At 35.9% G+C, this 16484-nt stretch overlaps 1 protein-coding gene across 1 annotated transcript in view; it reads right to left on the bottom strand.

The window, feature by feature from the left end:
- The window catches only part of LGR4 (leucine rich repeat containing G protein-coupled receptor 4), an 82628-nt gene that overhangs the window by 20442 nt on the left and 45702 nt on the right, over positions 1–16484 (bottom strand). Inside the window, exons 4-12 of the mRNA XM_058832399.1 lie at positions 14954–15025; positions 5509–5724; positions 4806–4877; positions 3331–3399; positions 2672–2743; positions 2514–2585; positions 1765–1833; positions 1288–1359; positions 85–150 (exon numbers count right to left, since the gene is read on the bottom strand). Of these exons, the coding sequence (XP_058688382.1) occupies positions 85–150; positions 1288–1359; positions 1765–1833; positions 2514–2585; positions 2672–2743; positions 3331–3399; positions 4806–4877; positions 5509–5724; positions 14954–15025 (780 nt within the window). The remainder of the gene's footprint in view (positions 1–84; positions 151–1287; positions 1360–1764; positions 1834–2513; positions 2586–2671; positions 2744–3330; positions 3400–4805; positions 4878–5508; positions 5725–14953; positions 15026–16484) is intronic.

Genomic DNA, 16484 nt, shown 5'->3' with positions numbered 1-16484 from the left:
AACATGAAGCAAAAAAGTCTCTAGAGATGTGGACTCAGAATACTAAGGGATTTATAAAAATAAACAACACTTATTTCTACTTACATTTCTTCCAAGGTGTGGCAGCCTTTAAAACTTGGGAGGTCCTTTATATTGTTGTAAGACAAGTCCCTTCAAAACAGAAAATGGGAGAAGAGTGCTTAGTTCAACTCCTTTCTACTTGAAACATCTCATCACTTGTAACTATTAAACAGATTAACAGAAAAATCATCCCATTAGTATCATTATGCTGAGAAACTAAGAGTAGTTTAGAGAAAATGACAGAGGGAATCACAGGTGTGAACTCTACATCTTAGTATACACATACCCTAAAAAACATTTAAAACTTTCTCCCTGAATTCTGAGAGTTATAATCTAAAATATTTATTCAGAAACTGCTTTTTGAGAATAAACTAGGTAAACTGTACGTAAAGCACAAATTTGGTGCCAGTTTTGTTTAGAGTGCTGGTAATTCCTTAAGCAAAGCTAGGAAAACTCAGAATGTTCTGTGAAACAATGCAGAAAAAAAAGAAACAGAAAAAAAAGACTAGAAACAAGCAAACAATCTTAAAATTTCTATTTAAAAGGTAAATGGCTGTTTGAAAATAAATCCCACCTCATCATTTCTTCTCCCCTGCTTTTCTTCTATCAAACAGAATGTATTTTTTTCTCCTCCCTTTTCCAGGATTTGCTTTTGTTCCACATTTTCCTGCGTGTATCCTTTGCAAACATGTTTTGTTCCCCATCCTCCTAATGGTTTCAGTTACCAGTCTGGGGTTTTTTGCATAAATTTTAATTTTTTAATTAATTTAATAATTTTAACACATCCTCACTGCTTTTTATGTCTAGCCTTTGTATTGCTATCTTCTTCCTATTTCTCATCTCCATTTCTTTTGGTTCCTGATGCTCTCTCCTCTGTCCCTGAACACAAAAAGTCAAAGCACTATAACTAAACTCTTCTTTAACCTCTAAACACAGATAACATTGTGTTAAGAATGAATGGTGGCAGAATAAATCTGAAGATAAGCACCACTTTACACATCTCTCATAATGCATGAAAGAAATATCCCTATAAAGGGGACTCTGTTTAAGGAATGTAAGGCATTACATCAAATCTGCCAAAAATCTTAATTTGAACAATCAAGAAACCACATTTCCAACTTTGGTAAAACTACTAGGATGAAAAACTCAAAGCAACACTTTAAATTAGATTTCAGTTTCTTTCAAAACGTTCTGATGTATGAAGATAGGCACAATATGTATACTTACAAAGTTCGAAGCACCTTTTGCTCTTGGCATAAATTAACAGGAATACTGCTTATCTTGGTCCCTGTAAGAGTTCTGTGGGGAAAAAATCCCAACAAACCCACACATATAAATGTTTGTTTTGGTTATGACAGATGGCATAACAAGGATACATAAGAATAGAATGCTATTGGGGTGCTAGATACACCCACCAAAATTTTTTTGTTTCTTTCTTTTTTTGGAAGACGCCAATTTTTCTGTTTTTCAGTTCTGGGAGAAGGGGTTAGTATCAATGGCCTTTTTCATAGGCTTTTCTGTTCTTCTCCTACCTAAAAAATCCCCATTAAGTGGCACCCAGGTATCCCAGGGAGTAAAACCTTATCATTACATTTATTGACAGGACAAGAAGATACATGTGGTTGCTCTCCAGATCCACTAATCATATTTCAATTACTTCACAAGACGAAAACCCAAGAATTTATTTCTGCAGAAGACACTTACAAGCTCTCCAGATTTATGGTTCCTGTCAAATTAGGAAACCACTGCACCATGCTGGCACCCCGAATGACCCTAAAAAAAAAATCCCCATAAAAATTAGCTGTGAGCAATTATGGAATTGAATTGTGACATTCAGTCTTATTATCAGGTAGATATTTACACCAAGGAGACATTCTAACATTCTTACTGCTTTAAAATTTTACACTTGAATAATGTGTGAAAGATAAGTCTTTTCACTGCTTCTTATACTACTCATTTGCTTAATAAATTACTCCTCCATGAGCAAACAACTGGAATTCATCAAAATGGAAAGAGTGCTATCAACACACATACGAAAAGTGTAGTTTGTAGTTGAAAGTCACACTCCATTTTGCTTATTATTCATTATCCCCAGAAGTGATATCTTTTAAGAGCATACATGCACTAACCTGCAAAACATTCTCACAATGTACATCCCTGGCTCAAAAAACCACCAAGGACACATTGCAGATTGTTTAATTGAGAATCTGAGCATTTGGCCTTGGGTTATGTATCTTATGAAAGGTAATTTTTTTAAAAAAATAGTTGGACAGCATATTTAATAGACCTTAAGAAACTATTCCCAACAATAACAATATTTATTAAAACTTACTGAATAAAAAAACCAAAAAACTTCTAATGTAAGAGGGAGTCAGAAAATTTATTTATTTTGAGTCCTTAGCCACAACACTTCATACCCATTTATTGTATGGTATTGTCAAGAAGGTACTTACAGGGAATGCAGATCTGACAGATTCTGAAATGCCGAGTTCCCCACAAAAGACAAAGGATTATCATACAAATGTCTAGGAAATGAAAAACATGTTTCAGTGGTTGTTCTTACAGTCACTGACTGCTAAAGGCTAAAAATAGATGGATGAAAATTACTTACATCGTTCTTAGAAGGGGGTTTCCTGCAAATGCACCATCAGGAATTATGGAAATGTAGTTACTGTGAAATCCCCTAAAGATATTAGCAAAGAAAAACCCAACATTTAAAACTATACTGCCAGCAGAATCAACCAGTAGTCATCTTCATCGTATCTACCCAATTCCCAATCCTGCCACAACAAGGATTGCAACAGGACTAAGTCTATCTGTAGGAATGACTTTAAAGGCATTATTTCTGTCTACTGCACATCAGCTAAACTGAAAATATTTCATTAGAAAGAAGTTATTTTGACCAAACATGATGCTGTACTTTCACTTTTCTTACTCATTTCTTAAGGAGGGGACAAGTAAAATGTGCATCATCAATGATTACCTAATCTGCTACTGGAGGCCAAAACCATCTCATGATTAAGATCTATGCTAATGGTTCTCCTGAATAAATTGCCTGCTTATGTAACTCCAAAATAATTTTCAACACATGCCCTCTTCTAGATAATGATTATATTTTCTTTTAATTGTAGCTTCAAATAGCATAACTTAACATAATTTAGGCTCCTGCACAATGAGACAAGTATTCCTAAATCCAGGAATTTTTTTTCAATTTTTGTTTATGAAAAGAAGAAAGAAAACTGGTAAAAAGGGAGAATAAGTAATACTCACAACTCCTTTAGACTTGGAAGTGCTTTTATGGCTTCAGGGAACTCTACCATGTTATTATAATTTAAATCCCTAGAAGAAACAAAGCAAGATTATAAAATTTTTAACAGTAGCCATGAATTGTCAAAATAATTTTTGCTTAAGACAGAAAAAAGTTCTCAGAATACCTTTAACTAGACCATAGGATAACTTCAACTTGGATTTAGTCTTCTGATGTTTCACATGCTTATAACCAGCTAATAACTTAGGTAAGATATTTAATATTACCCAGAAGATTATTCATGTTTAGTCAAATAATATTTCCTTACAGCAAAGCTCAGTATTTGTCAATACCTCACAGATTTTTTTTCAACAGAATTTACACAGAAATGAACTATGATTTCAAAGATTTTTTTAAAAAAAAAAGTAGATACAAATGACTACTCTTTATTATCATCTTACTAAGAATACTTTTGTCAAGGTTTTATAAAACAAACAGCAAATAAGCCATAATGTAAAAGCAGATCTTGCAGCAAAACCTACTATAAATACTGATTAGAAGCACAGAAAAACCTCATGACAGATGGATGATGGTGATGTTGAATTCTTGGTTAACTTGTCACTATTCTAGCAGTAATATCAGGACCTCTGCAAAAGGGATTCCTTATAAATGGCATAAATATTCAGTGTCTTATATCAGCTGAATCTATTTACACAGCACCTCATTACTTAATTGAGGCTGTAAGAGGATGACAAGATGAAATAAGCAGCATTTCTGGACTCATCCAAGCTCCTCGTGTTAACAGAGGTTGTCACTGGCTTGTCCTTGCCCTCCTTCATTAGTTTTGCTTATTTAGCATTCTCCAAAGCATAAAAAAAAAAAAAAGGCACTGCTGAGAGAGATATTGCTTATTAGACATTCACAGAGTGAGCTGAAAGGAAATGGGAAATGTAACCAAAGCAGCTGAAAGCCATTCCTTGCCAATGAAGCACTCAGGAGGTTTAGGACGGGGAACAGTGGAGCAACAGCCCTCTGAGATCCTCTCAGAAACCTCCTATTGTCACAAAACAGCTTTGGCAATATATCCTATATATGTTTAACCTTACAGGAAATCTGAGAAACAAATATTTGTCCCTTATCACTCATGGGGCCACTCAAAACACTTGTGATCTATCCACCTGACTCAGCAGAGTGCTATGCAAAGACACACCAGCTAGACCAGGGCTAGGAACATTAGAGCCACATCATCCAGCATGACATTTCACCCAGGCTAACATTTACTTGCTTCTCAAAGCAGTTCATTCGTTTTTGGTGGAGCAGTGCACTGATACCAGCCTTCAGCTCCAAAATTTGAGCTGGACCTAAGTGTCAGTGGCACGTGTTGCACAGTGCACATAGACCTGATTTGCAAAACTTTCACCATACCACTATGGCAACCTCGATTAAGCTGAGATTGAGACAAACACTGACCACAAATTATTTTAAGAAACATACTTACAAGGTTTCAAGGTTGTCTAATCCATCAAAACAGTGTTTTCCTATAGTTTTTATTTTATTATTATGAAGATGTCTGAAAAGCAAAACCAAAACAAGTGAATTATTTCATATAAGCTAACAAATCAGCAGACATTTGTACGAAATCAAGAGAGTTAAATAGTTTAGTAAAAAACACTGCAAAAGAATATCTTTAACTTCCAGGCAAAATATTTCATCCTCATAGGGAAAAAAATAGATAGTTTGCAGTCAAGACAACTATTTTAAATCTTTAATCCCTATTCAGAAATGTGATAAAAATATGACATAAACACAGAAATCAATCTATTTTTTCATACTACTCCATGGAGATTTTTAAGACTACAGAGAAACAGGTTTTATATAAAAAGAGATAAATTTTTCTTCTTCTAGTAACCCTGAAAGCTTTCTCTGACAATCACTGCTTCGAAATATTCATTATATAATGAGATGTCAGAAACCAAATCTCACTACCCATAGCCCATTTTTGATTAGAATAAAGTCTTTAGCAAACCTTCAGCAGGTTCTCTAACATACATGGTATCATCTCATGTCAGCAGTATAGGTTGTTACTAGTCAACTGAGCTAAAACATAGCAAAATAACCATTTTCAATGCCACCCTAGATTAACAAAACCATGACTGAAGAGAAAGGCAAATTGACCTTGACTATGAAATACAAATACTCACAGAACAACAAGACTTGAAAGGTTTGTAAATGCATGGTCAGGAATGTGCGTTATTTTGTTGAGAGCCAGCGTTAAGGCTTGCAGAGAGGGGAGATTGCTGAGTGGATAGATGGGAACTTCTGTTAAACTGTTGTCATCCAGCCAAAGGTGACGAAGCTGCACAAGACCCTCAAAACTGTCCTCTGGTATGGCAGTAATGTGGTTAGCATCTAAACGCCTGTATTAAAACAGAAAGAATTCATCTAAAAAACTCACAAGCTACATATCAGCAAAAATATCAGCTGAAATCCTACTGTTCATGAACATTTTTTTTTCAAGCTTATGTATCTTTCACTGAAATAATTCAATATTGCAAAGCTTGAAGTTTTATTGAAAGATGCGTGAAAAACTTTTCAAGGCAAACAAAGAGCCCGTAAAATAAAGTTTATTATAAACATTTTAAAACATTTTAAAATGTTATAAACATTATAAACATTTTCAAACATTTTAAATAAAACATTTGAACAAATTGATATGCTTATAATCAGCCAACCAAAATTAATTAATAACTCTATAAGGCATTTCCCACAAAATCCCTGGATTCTAACACTGCAACAAATCTTTAAAACAGCAGCTTGACAGCATTTCTAAGATTGCAGAGGCATTTACTCATTTGAATGGATTATTCCTACATCTACCTTGTTGACAGCATTGTGTACTGTTTTATGCTTTGTTTTGTGGTAATGCTGTACAGAAACAAAGCAACTACTTTAGAGAACAAGACTATTAAAAGCTGTTTGTGAACAGAATTGAATTATCCCAACAAATTAAACATTTCAACTAAAACGGTTTGCTCTCTGGCACCTGATATTTTCTAACATTCTCCACAACAAAATGCAAAACAGCACATCAGCACTATTAACTATCATACATCACTGGATTTGCCATACTTTTTCCCTAGATGAATGCCAATTGCAAAATTAAATAGAGAAACTGTCCTGGTTCCAGCCACAACAGCGTTAATTTTTGCAGTAACTAAGTGAGGACAAGGGACATACCTAGGACCCAGAGGTTTTTCAATATCCTGGGAAGAAACAAAACATTCATAAAGTAGTGACAGTCCCTGGACCTTAATGTGTCTGAGAAGGCATAGAACAGAGAGCACTTGGCAATATTTGATGGCCCTCTGACCTAAAGGCTCTCTCCTCTAGGTCAACAGAGCTGAACCATGGTGACTTTGCTGCCAACACAAAAGAAAGCACCTTGCACAACTGATTTGAAATGACTGCTGTACCAACCATGGTGCACTATGCTGCTATGCAGGGAGACAGAACACATACACCCTCCTCCATTAACATGGATGCTCATTAAGATACAAATCAGCACAGCTCTGGAATTATGTTAGCACTCTCTGGTTTCTAAAGCCATAAGATATGCTCTTGAAAGTCTAGCTGGGCTAGTTTCACAAGTAATTTCCTCCAGCCATTCATCCTTGTCCTTCTCTGGGCAGGCAGCATGGACCAAGTGACTTTACTGCATTTGTCCCCAGGCAGATCTGGACCCAACACTTAAAGCACACGCAGAATTCAAAGGGAGAAGTCTACTAATTAACTAAGAATTAATGCAGAAGGCAAGCCTGATCACAAATTTAACACACTTCATCTTTTTCCTTAAAACAGAGGTTTGTCATTGCGATGCATACAGTTTGGATATTTCAAATTATTAAAAAAAAAAAAGCAACAAATATACTATTACAAGTGGGAACTTGGAAAATTGTCCGCAAAGTTCTCTTCCAAGATGAGTGAGGTGTCATTAGCTCTAAAGCTGTACATCAAAGAGATGATTCCTATGGTTCACATACTGGCATCCCCTTATCATTTGCCCCATGATCCAACAGGTGTGCATGATATTCTATTTGAATGCTCTTAGGCTGCATAGACACTAGAACATTTCAGAGAAACTGAAGTTTGATGATAATAAAGGAGGAAAACAAAGAGGTTGGGGGGAGAGAGGAAAAAAGCCTAAGGCTCTGCTTCAGAAAAAAAAGCAACGAGAAATTACCTGTCTTTCTTCTCTCCTGAATTTACACAGCTCCCTGAAGATCAAAGAATTATTTCCCAATAGAATAAACATATCCAAGTCTTCTAACTTCTCCCTACCCCTCCCCCTGACTTTTTGGTTTTGTTTTTTTTTTTTTTTTTTTTTAGTTTTTTGGTTGGTTGGGTTTTGTTGGTTTTTTTTTTGTTGGGGAAGGGGTTGGTTTGAGGTTTCTTTCAGAGAAATAGCATACTCAAGAGACAGACCTCAATCATTGTCTCTGTTCATCTAGTCCATTTGTACTTCCACTGGTGCCTTGCTAAATTCCATTAATTCTAGGAGACTTTGGAAAACAAAAGCACACAAGAAAGCCACACCTCCTGCTCCTCTTCTCCCATCCTTAAAGAAGGAGATGAGCAAATGAAGGATGGATGCACACACTGAGGGAGGGAGTTGAACTCAGCCAGGGAGAACAAAGATGGTCCTGGAGATGATGCTGGACCTTTAATTTTTAGTTTGCTTTGCTAAAAAGCCTCTGTCCCCCAGAACAGCCGGATCAAATGCCCAAGTAACCAGACTTTAAATTGATGACTGTCCACAGCCATTCAATCTGTTGTGTTCATTTTCTCCAGCCCACAGCAAGAAGGAAAAGGGAGGAAAGAATACCACCACCCACCAGTGACATTGAAAAGGGAGGTTTAGAAAGTGGAAAGAGATATTTTTGAGTTATTTGGCCTCATCCACAATTTTTTACATTCCTTCATCTCTTCTAAGAGCCTAATATGCTGTGGTTATTTTTTTTCTCTTCCTAGCAGTCAAAGCTTATCCACATGATACTGAATGCACAAAACACAGCTGAAATACTCCTATTTAGTGTGAAATGCACATAATAAAGCATTTAGTGAAACAACTGAAAAGCAAACCTAAAATATTTGACAACCTTCACAAAATATTAACAATTAAGGACCACAACTTTTCTTTAAGGTAGATAAGGGAATATTCCCTAGCTCCAATAATTAACAAAGAACAAATAATATTCTTTGCTTGCACTGAACTTTGCACAAGACTGTCTTTTTCCATTATATTGTTAAAGATATGAGTATATTCTTCAAATTTGAGTTTGCAGCATGTATCTTAATCTTTGAGAAGCTACTCCAGTTCCAGCTTTCTTATAGGCACTGGCTTGTGAAAGACCTTTTACATTTCAGTCTATAAATTAAGAGTTCAGTTGTGGAGCTGTCATCTTCACTTTTATTCCTCTCATGTTCCCTCCTCCCACAAACACCAATTCCAGAAGAAGAAAAGAGCAGGAACATGATAGAAACCTAAACATTCAGCAGCTCTTAAATCAGTATTTGCTATATTGTTAAAACAGGACATAACAAGGTCTTCAAACAATTTGCTGTGCTTTAGGGAAACCAGAACTAGTAAGAATGCCTCAATTCAAATGAATAGAAGTTCCAAATCTAAGACACACATATAAATGAAATTTTACATACAAATGTACACTCACTGCTTAGGACAACTGCCCTACAGCCTGTACCCCCTATAGGTAACACTGGAGAGGCCTCCAGGACCAGCCTCACAAGCTCTCATCTGTGACCACAGGCAACCTTCCAGGCTTCAGCAAGGAAATTTTAACAGCCTTGTATTAACAGCCTAATTAACAGCCTTGTACAGCAGGAGTTTACTGCTGATGTTAATAAAAGGCAAATCACTCCCAGCTCTTGTGTTAAACCACTTCTGCTCAATGGCAATCATTAAAGAACATTGCTCTTTAAAGTGCTCCTTCAAAAACCACAAAGAAATCACTCCAATAACAGTGGAGTAGATTTTTAGGTCTTGAAGTTGAGTACCGATAAGCCCGGTACCTCGGAAATCCTGCTACAATGGGAGGCAACAACCCATGTTAACAGAGGTACTTTAAAACACTCTGGAAAGTTTGCTCACTGTATCAAGCAGTGGCTCTCTGTGCATTATATGTTGAGAACATCAATATAAGGATTTGCTTTATTCAAAGACAAATTTACAGCAGCCCTCAAACTAATGATACATGCCAGTTCCAATCACCAGTACTGATGTGCCAGGACATCTGTTTCTTCCATCTCAATGTTTAGCTGGTACCAGTCAGAGGTCACAGTTTGCTGCAAAGAACCCACAGAGGATTCAGCTAATTTTGCCTACATGCAATTTAACTTTCACCATCTCATTAAAGTTTCTGATCTTTCAATTTCTAAATAATTCCCTGATTTTATTTAAACTTAGCAATTCCATAAGCAAGCACAGACAGTTAAAAAAAATAAAGCTACAATAATCCTAGAAATTCCTGAAGCTCACAAGAAGCCATACCTCACTTGAAGAAAACTAGAACACCTTCTAAAGGTAAAGATGGCATATAAAAATATGTGAAGTATACAAAGAAGTATATTTCAAGATTTTTCAGCATAATCAGATATGCTCAGAAGAGCTCTTACACATTCTTAACTCTAAACATTCCAGACAGGAAAACATATTCAGTATATTTAAATCTGTATTGGTTTTGCAGGTTAAAGAGAAAATGTGTCAATTTCTTCCATTCCCATTCTGATTAATCCCATATCCTAACACAGACTAAATCTGAGGGCTGATGCCCTTTAACCCCTTAATAACAGCAAAGCAGGAAACGAGAAAACCTCTGGAAACAAACAATTAAAAGTTGCTTAGCTGGAAAGACACCTGTCACAGTTAGGGGTGCATACTACATATAAAACTATTTAAAGCTTCTTAGCTTCAGCTAGTCATTGCTGTTGATGAACCTTCCACAGCCTCCCAGACACTATCTTCCCCTATAGATATGTCCTTCCAAACCCTATAAGCCAGAATCACAGGCTTATAGGCTTATCAACAGGAGCCCTAAGGCACTGTTTAAGAAGAAAATCACAGAATTAGAACAGAACTGTTTATTTTTTGATATAAAATTATGTTTGCATTGTTATCTCCAAATTCAGGGATCTTCCCTTCTGACACACATTTTGCATTTATGGTTTACATTACTGAAACTGTCAGCAACATGAACTATGGCTTAAAATTGGGCAGTTTCATTAACAGAAAGTTTCTAGATTTGACTTTTTTAATAAATACAGATTTTAACTTGATCTGTATAAGGAATTCTTCCTAAAATACAAAAAGCTAGAAATGCAAGACTGTAGCTGATACGTGCTACAGCACGTATTTTAAATGTGTCCTGACTGAAATATGCCTCCATTCTCTGTTCCCATGCTTTTACCATACATTTTTACCCTGCAAAGCATGATTTTGCTCTCATACCTTTCAGTTCTGCATAAGAACCCTAGTCTTTTCTACCTGGGCTAAGATGATTCCCAGAAAATATTATCCCATCCCAGTTCAGCACATGAATGCCTTATCCTGCCTCAAGCTGCTCCAGCCTCCTAACACAGGAAAGCAGACTGAAAAACTGGTTATGATCCTGCTGTGAGCAGATCTGGCTGTTCAGGGAGCCAGAACTGCCACCAGGTACTGCAGAAAATGACTGCTGACCACATGCATGAAGACATTTGCCCGTGCAGCTCAGGTGAACACCCACACAACAAGAAAGGCAGGAGCTATCACAGTTGAGTATCACACTGGCACCATCCCAAATCCCACAATTTGGGAATCTGGCAGAACAGCTAAGCTGCAGTGCTTTGAACTGTTGCTGCAGAATGCTCTAATATTCCCTGCATGTGGACAAGTGTGCACATGTGCTGAGACAGTAGAACTACAATTATAATAAATCATACCCAATACATTAGCAGATATTGACCGGCTTTCAAAAGACTCCTAGATTTTATGGCAAATGCACAGTGGCAATTAGGTTTGTGGGTTTTTTAATTCAAGTGAAATAAAGTTTTCCTTTGTAAAGCATCTGAAAGACTTTGTTTAAATAGTGTAATTTCAATATTTGTCACACACTGGGGATAGCACTAGAATATTTCAACTAGTCCTATGTAGCTGGGTTTCCATGGTCACTCAGAGCAAGCCTAAAAAGTGCTGCAGTTTACAGACCCATTTTACAAATCCCCAGATTCTGGGTCAAAGATCAGAATAAATAGCTGTGCTAGCTTTCAAACTGGCAAACCTAAACCACTACACTAGTGTTACCAAAAGAAGTCATTACAGTCAAATATGCCAAGGCAGTTAAAGGAGTGACTTTCTTTAATGGTTTCCCTGTCATTCCCTGGTACAGCTGTGCTGCTGCACCTTTTGCTCTCTGTATGACCCCTGGATTGCCCAAAAACTTCACCAAGACCATTTCCAGATCTAAAATACAAAGTATACCACTTCATGGCCTTGTAATAACAAAAACATGCTGTTGATGCTTTGCAGTAATCAAAATGCATCAAGACTATTGTTTACATTTGTGAAGCTCTTTGTCAGGTTTTTCTGCTACTAGAAGAGGCGGGAACAAGCTGGACAACCAGTGGCTTCTCCCTTGGTAGAGCTGTCCCACAGTCACACCTATCACAGCATCTTCCAATGTCAGCCTACATTTTGCCAGTTAAGCTTTTCTGGGGTGCTACAAAGCAAGCTTTCACTCAGTAAAACTCCTTAATATTGCTAAATTTCACCTCCATCTAAAGAATCCTATTCTAACTCTCTTCTGGAGGCCAGATATGGGGGAAAATATTCAATGAAAACAGAAAATAAAGAGTTGTCATTTAGTATCCTAAAGCAGGCTGGCTACTCACCTGCTGTGATATAAACCCTACAGATCATGAAGCTCCTATAACCATCTCCTTTATTTCCACCCAGGTATGTTTACAGAGTTTATTAATACATACCACATTGTGGGAACTGCCTTCCTATGAAGCTAAAAACTGGAGTACATTAAGACAGAAAGCAGTTGTAAATGTGTTTCAAATGAAATTATTATCAATATACTATAAAGTTTTATAAGGAAGTAATTTATGCCTTCACCAAGGAAAGAATACCACTGAAGCATACTTCAGAGCAAACAGGGGAAATGCCAAAAGAGAGACAGTTCAGTAATGTTTAAACTTGCAGGTTTGGGATAGAGATTTATGTAATAGTAGAAGCACATTTTCTAACATATATTCTACTATGAGTTATTTGTTTTAAAAGAAGCTCACAGCAACTTGGGAGTTTCGAATTTACAAAAAATTCTTAGGGAGGGGAATAAATCACTTTTTCCCCCCTTTTTTTAATACAATAAAGCAGGATGCTGACATTTATGTTTCCACGTTCAGATGTAAAATTCAGAGGACCACTCTTACATTCCTCTGCCAGAAGGTGCTATGTGCATTACTAGGGGATATGTGTGATGAGTGTAATTATGCATTAGTAATGCTAACAAATTTTTCCTGAAATTCATTAAAATCAGAGAAATTCATTCTGGTGAAGTAAGCAAATTGCATAGAAAAAATGCTTGACATCTCTCACTACCCTTGTCTCAAAACCCAATTTATTCTCAAATTCCTACCCATTCTAACAAATTACAGTGGTCTTGTAATGCAGACAGATATTCTCAGGAATAGAGAGAGACAAACAAAAGGCTGAGTCACATCAGTGGATGGAAAAAAAAAAAAAAAAAGCCAATGATAAAATCTTCCTGAGCCTCATATTAGTTCAGTTGGTTTAGAGCATGGTGCTGCTAACAACAAGACCATGGGTTCAGTCCCTGTGTGAACCATTCAGGAGAGCTGGATCCAGTGATCCATCCAACTCAGAATTATCTGTGATTCTGATACCAGTGACTTCCAGACTGGATTTGCCCACCATATTTTCAACAGTTATCTGGAAATCTCAATTTGGTTTTCCTCAGAAAAAGAAGTAACAATCAGCTTGCTACTACTTACTAACCTAATTCCTTCCTTTTCCACCATCCTAAAACTGAAATAGTTTCTCATTTGCCCTTGAATATGAAGCTTCTAGAAAGGGAAATCTCACCACATTTTAAATTGTTACTATTATATTTTAATTGTAAGGATGTTTTGGCCAAGTGGCTATAATGATTACATTATACAGTCTTACATAATCATCCTATTATTTTTTTCAAAACTGTTTGCTTTTATAAAAATAGTTCTAACATAGTAACCTTCCCAAAAATATTAAAAAACATATAAATTTTTTTAAAAAGAGAGATGATGGCTTAATTTATGCATTTATTATTTTCTTTTAAATTTTGTTCCTTCCCTTTTGCATATAAAATTATTATCAAATTATTATCTCCAGCAACTACAGATTTAATATTCTAAACTTAGAGAACAAATATTACTGTAAATATGTATAGAAAAAAGAAAGTTCACTGAAAACTAAATGGATTATTTGTAGACAGTTTTACTAAAGCAATTTCTCTTTTTGGCATCAAAGAAATGCTCCAAGCCAGGAAGAAGCTTTTGTTTTGTTTTAAATTAAAGTTTATTCATATCGTGAAGTTTGAAGGACTTTTATTACAATGCATAATATTTGCACCAAGACCAAGGTATTTTCTCTTTTACACACACTCCAAAACAAGCGAATGTGGACATTGAATTCACTGCTTACTGGAATATCCAAGCAGCTACAGGTAGGGCCAAGATCCAAGCTTAGGGAATGCAGAAAATTACCTTTGCAAAAGTCGTGCAATAATTTGCAAATCTATTTTGCAAAACTATTTTTTTTTTTTTTTTTAAAATCCATAATCTGAAAATAACATGGTCTTGAGCCAGAAACCTGAACTTTGGCACAGAGAGAATAGATAATTTACACTCTTTCTTCCCATCTCTTTCTCTCTGGAGGTAAGCAGGAAGGAGGAAAAATTTTGCAGCCCCTCCCATCTCCTCCTCACAGTGATAGGCATCTACCACCTAGAGAGCTGTAACTAATTATTAAGGTCAGATTAAGATGCTTTATAAAACATAATAAGCCATGAGATAATATAAACACATATGAAATACCTAATGTGCAACTAGCAAGAATGGCTCAGACATTCATAACTGTCTGAGAGATTTCAACACCTTCCCATAAAACCAGTACTATGCAAGTCTCAAGTAGTACTTCTTCCCAGAAATCCCTTTTCCTGCTCTGGATACAAAAGACTTGGGCACCATTCATTTTTGCACAGCATTTAAGAATTGCTTAAATACTTCAGGATGTACAAGAGGGTTTAGTTTAACTGCATTACCACTGCATTCATCTTGTACCTGGTGTTTGAGTTTTGAAAGAGTTTGCATTTGGGTCACTGCACCAAAGATGACAAATAGAATTCCTTATGAATTTTAATTATCAAACTTTGTTCCAGTTGCAATTGCACTTTCAGAAACTCCAGGTACATTATTACACATACATTATTATACTTCATAACTCTATAAAACGAAGCAAAGGTGAGCAGAGTGACTTAAAGTGGAACTTGGAGAACAATCCAAAACCAAAAGCAAAGTAAGGAAACTTACAAGGACTGCAAGCCACTTAATCCTCTGATGGCCTCGTTAGGTACAGTCTTCAGCTGATTGTTCTGTAGGGTTCTGTAAAAATCTACTATGTTAATAAAGTAGTATTTGACAATCATCTTTATCAAAGATAGAGGTAACAGAAAAGCCCATAGTCCTGTTGTGGTTTCCCAGATTTCTAGTGTATGTAAATGCATATAGAATTAGCAAGACCAGATACCCAAAGGCAACAATGAAACAAGAAAATGGTCTATTTCAGTTTTCTTTACAACTCATTCATTAACAGCATTAATTTGCAGAGAACAAGCTCTGACACAATATGCTAAAATTCCCTTGGGAACTCACTGAGGAGATTAAACAACAGTAGGACAAATTTTCTACAAGAGATATTTTACTGTTTTCTTGAGGAATTATCTTATACATGCTAGAAAAGAAACAAACCCCTAATTTTTCCTGAAATTGCATCAATACCCAATGCATTAATCCAATTTACAAAGTGTGCTCACAAGAAAGCACCACTGGGCCAAGCTGAATTAAGGTATACTGTTGTAGGTTTCTTAAAAACTCTCTTATAGGAGAATGTATATCATGTGAGTTCTTTTATAAAGAGAATATAAATAACTTTATAAAATTTTACTTGGTTTTGGCACATACTGGGGTAAAAATTCAAGTAGACAAGAAAGTTAACTGTTAATTAACACCCATGTCCCACATTTTTCCAAGAACTGCTAGAATTTCAGGCACCTCCAGTGTTATTATTGCAATGGATATGTCTTCAAGACATTGACACTTTGCATTCAATTTACAAAATATCATATTAAATAGTACTGCAAATGGGCAATTCCCTAATCTCTAGCCTGGCAATAGTGTCTGTGTTTTTTTCTTTAGAACCTCAAGGTCTGCTGGGTGTTTTTAAAATATATCTTTAATTAACTACCTATTACCCTACTATCATTTGGAAGTATTTACATCATCAGATATGCTACAGTTTTCAAATGGAGTTTTTTAAAACCTTAAACAACAGAAAGCTTCTTTTATCCTTAGCTATGGAAAACCAGCTGCCATAAGAATTCTTATGTCAGAAATAAAAACAAAAGATCTTTTTAATAGTAAGCCATTTTCACCTAGAGAAGCAACAAACTATAGCAATTTTTTGTATTGCCAGTAGGGAATAATTTAAACAGCATATTAAATCTCTAAGTAATAGTACTACCTGATAATGTCAGGGCACTTGACAGAGAATGCTGAAGGGGTAGAGAACAACAAAAGCTTACATGTCCATTTTAGGATTTTTTTCTGATTCTTCCACTACAAAATATACTTCATAAACAAATAAGTGTTCTAATAAAATGCAATACTTATAGTTTAGTCAAGTTCATCACTGCCATCTTAACCACATCCAGCAGGCTTTGTAAAGAAAAAAAAAAAAAGGAGGAGAGCTATACTTAAGGAAGACAGAGGGCAAAATATTTCCTCCAGCCTACCAGTAAACAGTCTGGCTATGCACTAAAAAAGCATACAGCTAGCTATGAAG

This window comes from Poecile atricapillus, chromosome 1, assembly GCF_030490865.1.
Source record: "Poecile atricapillus isolate bPoeAtr1 chromosome 1, bPoeAtr1.hap1, whole genome shotgun sequence".
Classification (NCBI taxonomy): domain Eukaryota; kingdom Metazoa; phylum Chordata; class Aves; order Passeriformes; family Paridae; genus Poecile; species Poecile atricapillus.
Note: the sequence above shows the minus strand (reverse complement) of the source record. Positions and strands in the feature narration are given on the sequence as shown.